Raw genomic sequence first — 15,510 nt, forward strand, 5'->3', positions numbered from 1 at the left:
AAGCATTGTTGGGGACAGAAGCAGACTGTTGTGAAAATATCAGCGTCGTTCCGGTGTCTGGTTTTGTCTTACCCTCTTCTCAGTTGACCTTTTTCGCTGCACTCGCTGTCAGTCAGCGCACATCGCAGTCAACACAAACTGAAGCTCGCACCAAAAACCCAAACTAATGACTATTTCTAGCGCTGCATTTTGTGATTGCGTTTTTATAGAGCGCCCTAACTGACATACATTTCGCCTCTATTTGTTGTTGCAGTATCATCGAAACCAAAGGAACCAGGGGCCGCTGTGGTGGCGCCTGGCTGCAGCTCTGCTGAGCCTCCTGTTTGACAGGGGCTTCATCGCTGGAGGAGGTGGAGCAGGACGGAGGTGAGGGGCGGGGGTCTTCCACTCACTTCCCCTTCTCTTCATCTCTACGAGGAACTGGACTCCTAATGGCACTGTCAAATCTAACACGGGTCTGTTTTTTGGGGGAAAATAGAGAGGGGACAAAAGGTCACCGCGGGACGGAGACAACCAACTTTTATAAAAAAGGTCGTGTGTTTTTTTCTTTCCAAGAAGATGCCATGATGCTCCGAGATTCCTCCACAGGACAATGTTCATATTTTGGTATACGTGTGGTGTAGTAGTTTTGTACAGTACATTGTTCTTGTTCAATTTTTTGCACTTCAACATGTATCCATCTCTAATGACCTCCACAGACCCTGGGAATGCCTTATTCAGTGTCTTTTGCCAGAATGAGTATTGAGCAATTTTGACAGGCAAGATGAGATGGTTAGGAGATGTGGTGTGAGGTTTTTTCTTTTTCTGAAGTTTCCCAGGTGACCAGTCAAGTTGATTTACTAATTTTTCCAAAGAGGCAACTTCTCAGAACAAAGCATTTTGCACCTCACCTCAATGGAACATTGATCTTTTCTTATTTTCTTTATTTTTCCCTTTGTTTGGTTTCTCCTCCATTTTCTTTGGTATGGTATTAAGTTTGAACGGGATCCCTCAGTATCAAAATTCAAAATACTGGGAACAGAGGAAAGTTTTTGCACACAAAAAAGTCTGCATACCAGGAAATGTAATCTAAATATCTTTTAATGTGCACAGATGTTTTGAGGCAAGTCTTTCCACAGTCATGTGCTACACGTCAAACAATTAAGTGGTTTTTTTTTGATGGCTGGGGAAGTTCCAGGGAGGAGTGTAGCACTGCACATCACTCACTAGTCAAACAAGCCTGGTGACTGCTGACAAACCTGTGTACAACAGCAATACTCAAAGCACCGGTTGATGCTGTTATTGAAATTAACAACACTGCAAACAAAAAAAAGAAGTTAGCTGTAATTAATAGGTTTTACACTAATTTACAATACCTTTGAGCAGTAACAAACAGCCTAATGAATAATGACTAATGAGCCAGTAAAATCACTGCAAAAATCAACACATTGTTCCAAATTTTGGGGTGTCACCCATTTATTTTAGGAAATCACATCAACTAAAATGTTGTTGGTTTTTTTCATGAGCTCAATTGGACATTCTGTGTTGCCATTTTATTCCTGTCATCATCAGATAACACTAATTTGGTTTTCTCCATCATAAAAGGTATGTTTGTTACTGTACAGTTAATCTGATGCATATTACTTACAGCTAGCTGTGTAGCATACTGAATAGATATTTAGATTAAAGCTTTGGTGTGCTGACTTGTGCATGCATGGAGAAAACTTTTGAAGGTCTAGCACCATGCACTAAATTATAACATTACAGTCGAGCACATTGTTTGCTAGAGCAACATGTTCTTTCCCTCCAAAAACAACTACAGAGCTGTTTGGTTAAGGGCTGCCGTTGTGATTTGGATATTAACTTCACCAGTTACTCAGTTTTCAGTTTGGCCTTATTTCACTCTCCAATACAAGATTTCCCTTAGTTTTAGATGTGTTCTTTTCATGTGATTGTTTTCAGACCTCCATGCCCTTGAAGTGGAGCTGTGGATCCACTGTTTTTGCACTAGACTTAACACCCTTCAAGAGTTCAGATTGTTACCAAGCTAACCTCTGTCTTGTATGAAGGTTTTCAGTTATGACTTTGTCTTCTTGCCGCAACATTTCAGACGTTCTCACTCGCGCGTCCAAGACAAATAATCAATCTTGAGACCTGACCGAACGCAAGTCTGGAATCTGGATTGGATATGGGTTCTGGAAATGTCACGTACCAGTGTTTCAGGCTGCAGTAAGAGTTATGACAGAGCCACGTACCCCGATTGAAAGGTTTTCTAAGTCCGGGCTTGCTTTTCACAGCCTGCCTGTGTTCTGAACACCAAACAATACTCCATAATTAATCTGTGAAACAGAATCTCCTCCTCTCAGGCTACCTTTATGGGGTTTTTACATCATGTGGTATTCTGTTAGGTGATCTTGTATTGTATTTGGTGCTCAGATCCAGATTTGGGACATTTTTAGTATGTTACAACCACCACTGACTCAGCAGACAAACAGTCTCTGAAATGAAACAAAAGTGAAATAGACTGTAATTATTGTTGAAATATAAATATGTTTAAAGACACTGTTGAAGATGCTGTTTGTTATATTTTCCATTGCTGAACCCAAGCCAATGTTTTGGACCCAAGGAGCAGTACATATCAGGGGTCTGTAATTACTTGCTCCTTACAATGTGTCAAGTTTATCACTGCATAATTAGGGTTTCCTCTCATTTTCTTAAAGATGTCTCAGGGACAGACTTTGTGGGCTACTGGCAACCTTGAGAATCTGTTACATGGTTAGAAGAAGAGCAGTGTTTTCACCCATTTTATTTATGACAGAACCGCCCAAGGTGCTGTCAACGCTCGTTTTCATTTCAGCTAAAAATTTCCTCTCGACCGATTTCTCAGCACACACATAAAAAGGTACAGTTCGACCGAGGAGTCTGAGGCTGACTTGCTGACTGTGGTGGTGACGGGGGGAGGCTACTGAGCATGTAGTTAAATAGGCGTGTGTGAGGTGCACTGAATGTGGTTGTGGTTATAGTTTCCTGCGGATCCTGAACGCTGAGCCAGTCCAAGTAGTGCCCCGTCTCACCATTGGCTCTTGACTTCCTCTTTGTGCTGCTCCTTCATTACATGGGTATTGTTCTTTGGTTCATTTTCTTTGTAATTTATTTTTTTTCTCCTTCTTATTTATTGTTTGTATATTTGCCCATTTCTACTGTATACACTTGTGTGTGCAATTTTCTTATTTTCCTGTTTGTTTGTTTGTTTGGGTTTTTTTTGTTTTGGTCTTAGGCTTGTATATGCTTCACTTGTTTGACAGTGCAGAGCAGGTTGGCCCACATTGTGCCTGACATTACTTCATTTGATGACAAACCCATAATCTACATTTTGAGTATTTATCATCCCTTGTAGGTTTTAAAGGTGGGAGCTGTAACAAGTTCGGAGTTTGGCCTTCCATGAAGACCAGCAGCTATGGTCACTTTGAATTCATATCGGTCCTTTTAACCAAGATGCATTTGCAATGACCACAGCTGCTGCTCATCGTGGGGAAGAAAACAACAAACCTCTCTGACAGTTACCTTTCAAGCCTTTAAGGGTGGGTGTTTGATATTCAAAAAATAGATTTTTGGGTGGAGTGTTTCACTTAAAGGTTGTGATTTTCCAGGGATGGGCCCAACCAATTCAGACCTTTTTCATTATCTTCCACCACCCGATTTCACCAGTCATCGTGGTCAGATTCACAATATGTGGTTTAGCAAAGAAGTAGCTTCAATACAGTTTAATCTTTCAACAGGATGGGACCTTTCCCTTATAATTAATGAGTCATCACCCCGCCCACCCACTGCTAATGATAATGATGTCATTAGAAGTGCTTCAAAACAGACATAAAAAGGTTGCCTTCATATTCCTCTCAAGTCACAGGGCGTTAGTTTATGTGTTCAATTCTTTTAATCTTGATCATTGTGTTGTAATCAACATGCACTGGAAAGTACTTTGTATCTGGAGATCCCATGGGTCCCTTATCTGTCGTGTGTTAATGTATAGTATACACTCTGGATTGTTTTCTTGGGCTAATCTTGCCGTGTGTCAGCCGTATATCTGTGCATTGACCAAGTAGGCTCTGGAATGATGGCCTGTTTGATCTATTGGAAAGGGATACAAGCCACCATGGTGCCCTGTATAATTTTGTTAGAATGAGGTTCCCAGACTGCACTCATCACATTATAGGAGCTGAGTGTAGAGAATCCCTAGGGTGGGACATGTATTTTATGGAAACCGCAGTGTCTTGAATTTTGTAGTCCACTTTATATAAATTTGAAGTTTTCGAAGGAATTGATTTTGAATTTTTTTAACAATAACATTTCTTCTTCATGGTCTTTCTTAACTTTTTTAAAATGTATTTTCTTAAGAGAAAAAAAGGGGTCTGCTTTTATAAGGACAGTTCATGCTTGTAAAATAATTTTTAATACGAGTAGGATCCTTTTCGAAGTCCATGAGATCAAGGGCATTTTTTAAACATAGAAATGAACTTGCAACATTCCTTGCACATCTCAGCATGGTGTTATAAACAAAGCCGAGCAAACCAAAATATTTCATGGTTGTGGTTAATTTGGCTCGTGAACTTATAGCTATGAAATATCTGCCCTTCTTTACAGAACAGATAAAGTGTAAATGTTATTTCTAAAACCCTGGAATATGCCTTTAACTGCTCAGTTTCAATGAAGTCTTGATTATCACACACTCTCTGTATACCAAGAAATGAGACCCAGCGAAAATGTAGCATTTTTGTAAACATTGACTGTGTGTTTTCGAGACTCTACTGTGCACTCATTTTTTGTGTTTATATATATTTTTTGGTTGTTGATATAATATGGAAATAAAGACAATTTGTTATGTAGTGCAATATGCTGTACATACGGAGCTTTGCTCTACAAATCTTTTTTTTTTCTGGATTTCTTGTTGTTTATTGGTACTTTTTTTCAATAAAATTTTATTGAAGGTGACACACTGCATCAGATTTGTGTTTGTATGACAGTATTACACACAGCTTCACAGTAGGCTTTACAGGTACTTCTTAGGACAAAGAAAACTCAAATCCCTTTCAGGAGAAATGGAGAAATCCCACCTCTACATACAGTTATGGGGGTTATATGGTTATCAGATAAGCAATAAAAGTTACAGAATTAACTTTCTTGCACAACAAACATACATAAATAAGTTTATAATAGGCCCTGTCTTTCACACCTGAAAACTTTTGTAGCTGTTTTACTCTTCACCAAACCGACTTGAATGTACTGTGCTTGTGTTCCGACAAAAAAAGAAAAGCTAAAAAAGAGGAATTAATTCCCTCCTTTGCTCAGCTCCCACTCTTTTCAGCCTGCGCTTTTATTTTAAGGAGTTTTCTCTTATTGTGAAAGTAAGCCACTGATGGATTAGCCAAGTGTCTGAGGCCAGCCAGGCATTCGAAGCCAGCCAGGCGTTTGGCAGAGGCTGTGCCCATCACGTCCCTCCTGCTGCTAGGTCATTAATTTAGTGGGACCAGCGGGGCTTCCAAAATTCTCTAATAACTGCTGTCTGCACACACACACACACACACACACACATACATACACAGAAGCAAGTGTTGCATGACAACTGAATGAGTCCATGTACAGAGCAAATGAGAAGAGTTACCTCACACTGCATTACTGTCACTTCCTAAAAGGTTAAGGCCAATAGCTGCTGAGGCTGCAGATTAGTTACACTGCAGCATGGATGCCCTCAGGACATGAGAGTGATTGATTGCTCTTGACACATATAAACATGAAAGTTTCAGTGTGTGTTGCCTGCCCGTGTAAGGCACAAATTCCTCATCACAGTTTGAAAAGTTTGTATTCATATGTACCTTTGCTTTATTTTTAATGTTAGCCCATGATAAATGTTTCTGTACTTTCCTAACAATGCACTTACATTTACACCCAAGATTTTGTTGCTGCTTTGACTAGACACCTTACCTCGGGGGCTGACGCGTGGCACTTCTATTGTCATACATGCCAGGTACAGTTTCACGCTTCACCGACACCTGACTCACCTGTTTGGCCACTTGCAGCAAAAAAAAAAAAAAGAAAGAAAAGAACTCCTTTGCCTGTGGGCCCCACCACCACCACCACCACCACCCTACCCCCGTCACAAACACATGCACACAATGACAGAGTGTGTCAGAGGATGTGGTTGAAACACAACAACAGCTCATACTTCTGTCACGGTTGGTTTAGTGTACACAACTGCTCTGCGCTCCCCTCCTAATCCTGTGTCTTAGGTGTTTTAGGTGTAGGAATTTCAAGCCTTAATAGGAGCTAATTAACAGTGCTATTTATACAACTGTCAAAATATATAAAGATCATATGACTAGATGCCTCAGTGTCATATCTGCAGAGGGGACTGCTTGCTTGTTTTTGAGATATTATCCTAAATTTTAACCCAAAGGCAAGCAGTGTGCCAAGGATGTCCCCCTTCTCCCTGCCTGTTTACCTCAGCTTCATGGCTCCTGTGGTCCCCCCCCACCCTCAGCTCTGCACTTTAATGGGGAGAGCATTGGCTTTCCCTGGCCTGAACAATGGCTCCTCTGTTCCCCCGGCCTGGCTGCCTGCTGAAAGAGACACCCATTAGAGAAGCGTCTATCTCTGGGGTCAGGCCCAGGGGTCACGCACAAGTACGGCTCTTGTTTATGTCTGCAAAGCCAATCAAAACACTGCAGCCTACGTCGTTAACTCCTGCTCGCCTGGCTCCTTGGTAGGTCGAAGTGAAGTTTCTGCCTGAGCTAAAGCCACGGAGTGCAACAAATTCGACCATGGCTTCAGTTTGTCGCTCTTACCGTGAGCTAAAGTGGCACTAAGTTGTATCATTCAGTGAATAAAGTAGCTGCGTGAGAGAGGATTGCAGCAAATTAGCGTTGACAGGCAACTCAGCACCTGCTCCACGCCACCAGCCGCAGATTCTCCCCCCAAACCCTGAGATCGCTTCAAGTAGCTCCTCACTCCAGCACACACAGGCAATTACTAAATTATCACCCCTGAGCTCCCCCTTTTCATTGAGCTGTAATTTAATGTAGGTATGATTGGAGGAAAGGAACTGAAGTTAATTTTTAATGAGTCTGAAACGACATTAATGAGTCTGTGACTGCTTTAATCTGCTTGCAGCCAAATAGGAAAGGGCTGTACAGAAGAAGTTAGAGCTGAATGAATTGTTCTCATCTTCCGCTACATCAGTGAGGAAACTTGGTTATGAGTCACATCCCGCAGTATGTCTCCAACTTGAGGCAATGTACATTTCAGTGTTTCCTGACCAAAATAAAAGAGCCAAAAAATTTGAATTAATTAAAAAAACATTGGTTTTCCTACGAACATTCATGGTCCATAACGGTGGATCCCTCTAACTTTGCTGAGTTTTCACTTTTTTAGTGAAATATCTTCACATTTGTCGGATGCATTCCACTGAAATTTGGTTGATACATTCATGTCCCCCCTCTGGATGAATTGTAATAACTGTGGTAATCACCTGACTCCATCAGCCATCAGGTACAGTTTCAAACACCATGGTCTATGCTAATCGTCACTATGTTAGCAGAGGCTCATTTGTCTTCTGTGTACAAGCTGCAGCATCAAGGTAAAAACTTGAAAGCTGTTAGATTCATTTCCTTTAGGCTACTGTAGAAACATGGCAGTGCAACATGGCAGACTCCATGGAAGAGGACTCGCTCCCTATGTAGATATAAATGGCTCTTTGTAAGCTAAACAAAAACACAACAATTATTAGTTTTAGGTGATTATACACTGATAAACAAAAGCTTGTATATATTAAATTGCGATTCAAAATAAAATTTGACTTGACAATAGATCTCTGTAAATATTACACAGTGGTTCTTTAAATGACATCTGCAGTCTGTTCAGTCCACCAGCACTCCCACCACTCACACAGCCCCCACCCTAAATTCACACCTACCCCTCCTCTTTCAAAACTGACAGCACTGCATGCAGACAACTTAACACTGAATTAAATGAAATGGTGATTGTGCAAAAATGCAAAGCTTTTTTGTCTCTTTTACTTTGCAAATACAATTGTGTATTTGCATCAAATGAAAAACACTACATTGCTGCTGGCTTCAGTGACTCGAGAATTGTTAGAAATCTGTACTGTCACTAACTCCTACTCATCTCAGTCGAGGCAAAGGAGCGTCACCACCTCATCCTGGGATATATTTGAACACTTTCCGTCCTTCTCTTTTCCCCTCTTTGCACACATCTGGTGCTCAGGCGGGCAGTTGTCATGGGAATAAGCAGCTAAGCCAACAGTGTTGCATGTCGCTGTTGTGCGGGCCGGGGTTGGGGGGTGGATTGGGCTGATCAGAGTTCAGCTGGGCATGCCGTGGGCGCAGCAACTCAGCAACCAACTCCAAACACCCCACCCCCCACCCTCCACCCCCTCCCCCCTCTCTGAAGTGACTGAACACAGCTGACCTCCTCTGGCAAAGACCCCAGCCCCTAACTCACCCCCGCAATCACCCACCCACCCCCCACCAGCCTGCTCCGCTCTGCTCAGCCACCCTATCACAGCTGGGAGGAGAGCACGCAGAAACTGATCTGTTAACACTTGGTAGCTGATAATCAAATAAACAATCCAGGTTTTTGCTTTTGCAACTGGGTCATTTTCTCACTTTTAAAGCGTTCCACTTGTGTGCTTTTCTTTCTATCTTTTTCTTTCTTTCTTTTTTTTTGCTAACTTCTGCTTTAATCCGGTGTGCTCGACCGGCTCTTTTCTTTACTTTCTCCGTTCAAGGAGAGGTTGGGCAATCACTATACAGCACTGTGAGTTCCCTTTGTTTACCAAGAGCAACCCAGCAGAGCGCAGTGCTTTGTTGAGCAGCAGTCACTCCCGGCCTCACAGCTGTGACACACACACATGCGCGCACACACACACACACAGAACAGAATTCTCTGACTCACAAACACTAGCAGTATCCTGTGGTCAAGGGGAGGGATCTAAATCCTCGGAGCACAGCACATGAACCCGCTGAACTTGTCTTCTCCATCTCCCGCTGGCCATTGTCCCCTCCCCCACCCCCCACTACATTTTCCAACTTTATCACTTTTTCAAAATCATACTCATGCACCACCATTTGGACCCAATTAAAAGATACACCCTGCAAGCCCACACGCAGCAGGCAGCCGTCTCTCCCCATGTGTGAAAATGAGCTACATGCACTTGGCGTGTAGCTGAGAAAGACACAAGCCCCGGCCTAATTATGACGGGGGGATGTCACTCAATAGACAGTACATAAACAAGAGGGGTCATTGTTGGGAACTAATTGGCAGGAAAAAGGTTCCTGTAGGAAGATAAAAATAAGAAGTCACTGTGGTTTCCTGAGGACACACCAGGAGCCCTTCTGCGCTGGCACGGCCTAAGGTGTTTGGTAATGAGAGAAGAGCTCGCCTCATGCCCAGTTTCCAGACGCTGTGTCTTCACAAAGCAGGGAGCACATATTAAAAAAAAAAAAGCTGGATAAAGCCTCCGAGCTACAGAACCAGGCCAGTTTTTTTTTCTTTCTCTTACCCTACAGGTTGGCAGGACGCCAGAGACGTCAGGCAGGCAGCCTGTCTTGTTAGCACACCTCACCTTGATAACAGGAGTGTGGAGAGAGGGATGAGGCCGAGGAAGAAAAACAACCAGCGCACCAGGGGTGGGGCTCTGGGACAATTGTGTGTGTGTGTGTGTGTGTGTGTGTGTGTGTGTGTATGAGTGTGTGTGTGTGTGTGTGTGTGTGTTTGAGAGTGTGTGTTTGTGTATTAAGGTTTCAATGCGTGTGTGTCGGCTCACGCAATGGACCTCCTCCAAACAGTAACAACTGCAAAAACATTGGGTAGAGTGTTAAACTCAGAGCAGTTTTTCCGAGCTCGTGTTTCACAACAGAGCACCAGGTCCTCCCTCCCTCTCTCTCCCCTCCTTCTCTCTCCCTCTCTATCTCTCTATCTCTCTCTCTCTCTCTCTCTCTCCTTTTCTTTCTCTCTCTGACTTTTTTCTCTCTTGTCTCTCCCATCCCCCCAACTTCCCTGGTACTCTTTCCCTCCTTTTTTTGTCTTGCTCATTGGCCCTGTTTTTCTGCACTCCTTGGCTATCTGTATGTCTATCACATACACAAACACACACTCACACAAAACTTCTCAACCCCCCCTCCTCTCCCTCCCTCCATCCTTTCCTCCTGCTCTTGCTGGCTGTTGTTGCTGACTGACAGTGCTGATTTACTCCAGGTTTGGCAGGCTGCCAGCTCATCTCAAACAATTGCATGAGCTACAGGGCCGACTGGTGGAGCCAAGTTTGGATGGCAATAAACAAAGTCATACATTGGCTCTTCTCCTCTCCTCTCCTCTCCTCTCCTCTCCTCTCCTCTCTATCCTTTTGATTTTATCATTAACCAAATGGTTTGAGACCCTGGGAGACCCCTTAAAGAGATTCAATATAGCTGCACATTATTTATCCAAATAGCCAGTGGTTACAGACCAAACCAAGACTTTATTCACTGCTGCTATTACATTCCCTTCTCTGTCTGTTACTATCTCTCTATCTCTGTTAACCCGTCCTTAATTGTCCCTCAGAAAGAACAGTCCAGACGATGACCAACCAGTTCACCTCATCTCCATCTCCACGCCAGCCACCTCCAAGACAACTGTCGCTATCCCCCCGCATGCTGATTGGCTAATGCGATTGCCCAGAGGACTGTGGGTAAACTCCTGAACCCGTTCTTCTCAAAGAGAAAGCTTGAGACATCTGGAATGGGGGGGGTGGGGGGTGTCACCTGGGAACGAAGCTCAGAGAACAAAACACACTCCAATCGTCTCGATTCTGGCTGCTCATCATTAACCTGTGGTCACCTCCACCGCACCATGGGAGGACATGAAAACCTTTTTTTGAAAGATAAACAAAACAACAGATACACAGTCGTGCTAATAACTTCAGGGAAAGTGGGACAGTGGGTGTTTTGTGTGGGGATTATTATAAAATCTGTAATGAAGCTGCAATTATTTTTCTGTTTTCGAAAAACAGCTAACTTTTTGTAGCCGGAGTTTTTTTGGCGCAACGGCTGCATTAAAAAGCGGCAATACTGACAGGCGGTCCCAGCAGAGCCGCATCAGGGGAGCACAGTAAAGCAAAAACAAGACAAGCCATTCCAATGAACAGATTTGCTCATAAATAATTCCCTTCCAAGACAGTTAAATGAATTTCAAATGCAGACGGAGATGAGGGTGGGCTGGAAAACAAACGAACGGCATGATGTGTAGTCGTGTGCAACATTTGTCTTTGACAAATCCAGCCCAACAGTTAAACTGATTTTAACCGCTGCGATAAAAATGACTCATTGCTTCTACTCTAATGCTGTTTGTTGTAGATAGATACTATTATGGCCTCAAGGGTTGACCTTAATTCTTTGGTATTTCACTTTGTGCTCCATGAAGAGCTGTGGACCCCTGCATGCTAACTACATGCGATGTGGCTGAGCTGATCCAACGATTTTTATGTCTACTCCTATTACAGTTAATTACCCTTCCTAGTGGTGACTCTCCTGTTCAGAGAAGCTGGTTTCTGGTCTCAATCTAAAATCTGACACCACACATTTTCAGCAACGGCCTCTTCCGCAGAAGTTGATGTGAAACTCCCCACGAGCATGTGAAAGCATCACCGTGGTGTACTTTTGTGGCGTGCGCAACGTTGCTTCTGACAGCAGACAGACAAGCTCTGCAGACTTGTAAAGGGGTGTGAGGGTTTCATGCAACTGCGGCTGCCTGCGCTGTGTTGTGGTGCAGTGAGGTGTGGTGGCGAGGACGGGCCCTGCCTACTGAACGGCTGCGACGCCGGAGAGAGACGGTGGTGAGGCCTGTGGTCGGCAGCAGACGGAGTGTGGTCGCCGAAATCCACCGCACTGGGGCAGAGAGCAGGCAGGGGCCCTCAACCGTTGCCTGACCACTCTGAAAGCCACCGGCGCACTATGTTATTACATCTTATTGAGCATTATAACATGGCTGATCGTTTTGGGTTTGACATGCACGGAGCTGCCAGCTTGTCACAATTGCAGTGTAGAGTTGTCTGCAAACCACGAGTCCCCTCCTATTGCACTGGCAAATGTTTATATAAACCCAGGTTGTTTTGCAGATGAGAATGCCTCATGAAACTGTTTTCAAGGTTTCCCAGGGAAAAAAGCGAGCGCCCATCTTGCTCCAAGCAGATAACACAGATGTAAATAACTCTTCGTCTCAAACCTTGGTGATAACAAGAGGCCTTAACACCATTGTTTTCGGCACACCCTGACCTATGACAGTTGTCTGCGCTTGACAAGATCACAGCCTGCCCTGATAAAAACGCACAGAAGTTGGCTCGCGCTGGAAAACAGTGAGAGTTCTCCATCATCTCCCTTGTCGTTATCTTACCTCCAGCATGTCCCCTAATGGGTTTACACTGAAAATCAAGCAGATTAACAGCATTAGGCTTAATAAATCCAGTCATAGCCATGATAAAAAAATAGGACTGGGGAATCTAAGCTGTAGCTAGTCCTCACTCCCTGCTGGGCTCTAACATGGGAGCACCGCTCTAATCTGGTTACCAGCAGAGGGATTTCACGCAGGGAAAAAATGACATCATGGTAAAGGTGAAAAACAGATGCAATAATGGACATGGTGAATATTTATATCATTCAGAGTGTTGCATGGAGAGAGTGTGTAATGAAATGCAAAGATGGTGCAATGGAAATTCATAAGTCTAGAATGAACCACATAGGGGATAACGTAAGCAATGACTCTTAGCAACTCAAGTTTGAAGCTCTACGGCAACTTTGTGTCCGACTATGACAATGTGGAGCCGCAGTCGGCCTCATTTAGGACTGGTTGCCCAATTCAATCCACTGACACACTGTCACACTGTATCGTTTAGCAGGCCGGGCTGGTCTCAGACGACTCATTCAAAAAACGCTGCGGCCTCGAAAAACAGATTTCTTGTAAAGCCTGTTCCACCTCAGTAAATAGAGGGCACCCAGGGAATGAATGGTGACTGCCCTCATGGGTCCCCAGACAATACTGACTTCTACAATGCCTTTAGCTGGCACACAGATTTCAGTAATTAGACTGTGACTGTTGCTGGCAGGGGGCCAGGGTCAGAGCCAGAGGAAGGGGGTAAAGGCACCGTTCCCTTACACACACACACAAACACACATGCACTGAATGCCCAATGCTTTCCACTCCTATTGCCCTGCCATGTTTGCCCCTATAAGCTACTATCCCACAACCCCTTCAACTCCCTCCCTTCCTCTATTCTCTTGTGTTTTTATGTGTCTGAGTCAGGGTCCTGGGGTTTGTTGGGTATGTTTACCACTGGGTAGTTTGGGCTTTTTAAGAGGGGGAGGGGTATAATTACAATGGTGGGGAAAACAAACAGAGGATGGAGCGAAATGGGACTTGGCCCGTGGTCACATGGGAGCTATTTATTCATTATTGGTCCAATGGGAACCTTTGTTTTCTTTGCTTAAGGATGTTTAGATGGGGAGGTGCAGACAACAAATACATTGTGGACCGGTAAATCTGCTGATTCATTAGTGGGCCATGAAAAAAGACACATGATGTAGTTAATATGAAGTATTACCATGCACTTTTTTTTGTTTGTTATTTCAATTTCTAAAAACGGATCAGCGTGCAGCAGAGGTGGAGTTGAACAGGCGTCTTTTTGCTCCCCTCCTTTTCTCTCTCTGACTCTTTCTCTCAGTCTACCTCCATGAACTCAGGCTGAACCGTCCCCTTGCTGCAGAGGTTTTATGATCTACGTATCATGGTCAGTCACCCCAAACCAGCACTGGTTGGCAGAGTGGCGTCGAGCGGTTAGCAACACAAGACAAACTATCCAGATACAATCTTGAACTCTTGAACTTATCGCAAATATACAGCGAGAGAGCGGGCAATCAGTCTCACTCCGTCTCTTTAAATCTGTCTCTCTGTCTCTATTTTCTCTCTATCTCTCTTTTTGTCTTTCAGGCTCACGGCAATTAAACTTGGCAGTGAGTTCCAGGAACAGACCAAAAAAAAAAGAAAAAAAAAATACAAAACTTCAGGAACCTGCATGTCTATGTTGCTACAGTGATGTTTCATTGTAAACAACTGCCTCTCATGATGGTTGTTTTTATGAGTTTCAGCGGGCGAGAGTCTGGACATCGTCTCCAGCCTAGTGTAGCTGCAAGTCTCACCACCCCCACCCACCCCCTACCTCCCTGGGGGGAGGAAGGGGAGCGTGGGGGGCAGTGGGGGAAGGGAAGTCGGCCATCCACTTGCTCTCACGCACCCCCTAGATTAGAACATTAGAAATCACAAGTAGGCAACGAGACCCTCAGTGCCTACAGCCCTTCCTCCACTCAGCCACCCCACCCCCCACCCCCCGTGACCCTGGGGTCATCTGCTCAGTAGTGACCTCTGCTCGCCCGCAACTCCACTCGCAGAGATCGGCTTCTCGCAAGTTGTTTACATATGGAGGCGATGAGTGCAGTTTGTGCAGAAAAAAAATATGAACGAAGGAAAACACATCTATTAATCAGAAAGGAAATTAAGTTAACGGGGACCACTGCTGGCACTGAGCGAGTTCAATCTGATACAGAACAGTGAATGACTCTGGCTGTCTATTAAAATGCATGCAGCCTCTTACAATAAATAGATGTGAAAGTCATATTTTGTTGAGTCATTATCACCAGCATGAAGACAAGTTGGGGTCCAACAAAACCTCCATATGACAGGACGTTTAAAAAGTCTGATTTTAGTTCACTTCTGGAGCTCTGTTGCTGTGTCTTGGTCAGTCTGCGTAAACAAGTAACCATCCATTTATTGCTGATAGTGTATTTAATGTGCTGGAAAGAGTTATCAAATGTTATCAGATTATCTCCTCCTCCAATCTGTCTTCCCTATTCCTCTAACAGCAGATCATTTAACTCGCTTATTTGCGTTGGCAGTGCGAGCCAAGCTCATGTTTACGGCGCGGGCCCTCATGTAGCAGTGTTTACCAGTGGCTGTATTAATTCAGTGTCATGCTGCAGCATTTGAATAATGAAAGCTGCAGCAGCTGGGCCTCTGAGAGCAAGAAACAAGAGACCTTGTCTCCCTTTTTCTCGGACTCTGTCTTTCTGTTTTTTGTCCTCTCAACAACTTCTCTCACGTGGTTCTCACACCCCGAAACCTCACGCTTTCAATCACGCCCATGAGGTTCGAGTGTGTTACAATGGCCCGCACCAATTCCCTGGAGTCTACAGAGCCAAGTCATGCTCATGTTGCTGCGTGGGACAAGGAGGTTTGTGTTTGAATTAATGCAATAATCAGCACAGAGAATGAACATTACTGTTATTTATATGTTGTATGCACCATGTGACCCTGGCGTTTTATGTTTATAAACAAGGCTTCACACACACTCACACACACACACACACACACACACATGTATGCACAGGCATTAAGATGTGTAATTTGCTCTGATGTGCCCAAACTTTTGATGTA

At 44.0% G+C, this 15,510-nt stretch overlaps 1 protein-coding gene across 3 annotated transcripts in view; it reads left to right on the forward strand.

Annotated features, from left to right (window-relative positions):
- The window catches only part of bmf1 (BCL2 modifying factor 1), a 78,861-nt gene extending 73,893 nt beyond the window's left edge, over positions 1 to 4,968 (forward strand). For all 3 annotated transcript variants that reach the window (XM_018690012.2, XM_018690013.2, XM_018690010.2), the window contains exon 4: positions 254 to 4,968. In XM_018690012.2, coding sequence (XP_018545528.1) covers positions 254 to 370 — 117 coding nt within the window. In that variant the 3' untranslated portion in view covers positions 371 to 4,968. The remainder of the gene's footprint in view (positions 1 to 253) is intronic.
- The last annotated feature ends 10,542 nt before the right edge of the window (positions 4,969 to 15,510 follow it).

Source organism: Lates calcarifer, linkage group LG19 (assembly GCF_001640805.2).
Source record: "Lates calcarifer isolate ASB-BC8 linkage group LG19, TLL_Latcal_v3, whole genome shotgun sequence".
Classification (NCBI taxonomy): Eukaryota; Metazoa; Chordata; class Actinopteri; family Centropomidae; genus Lates; species Lates calcarifer.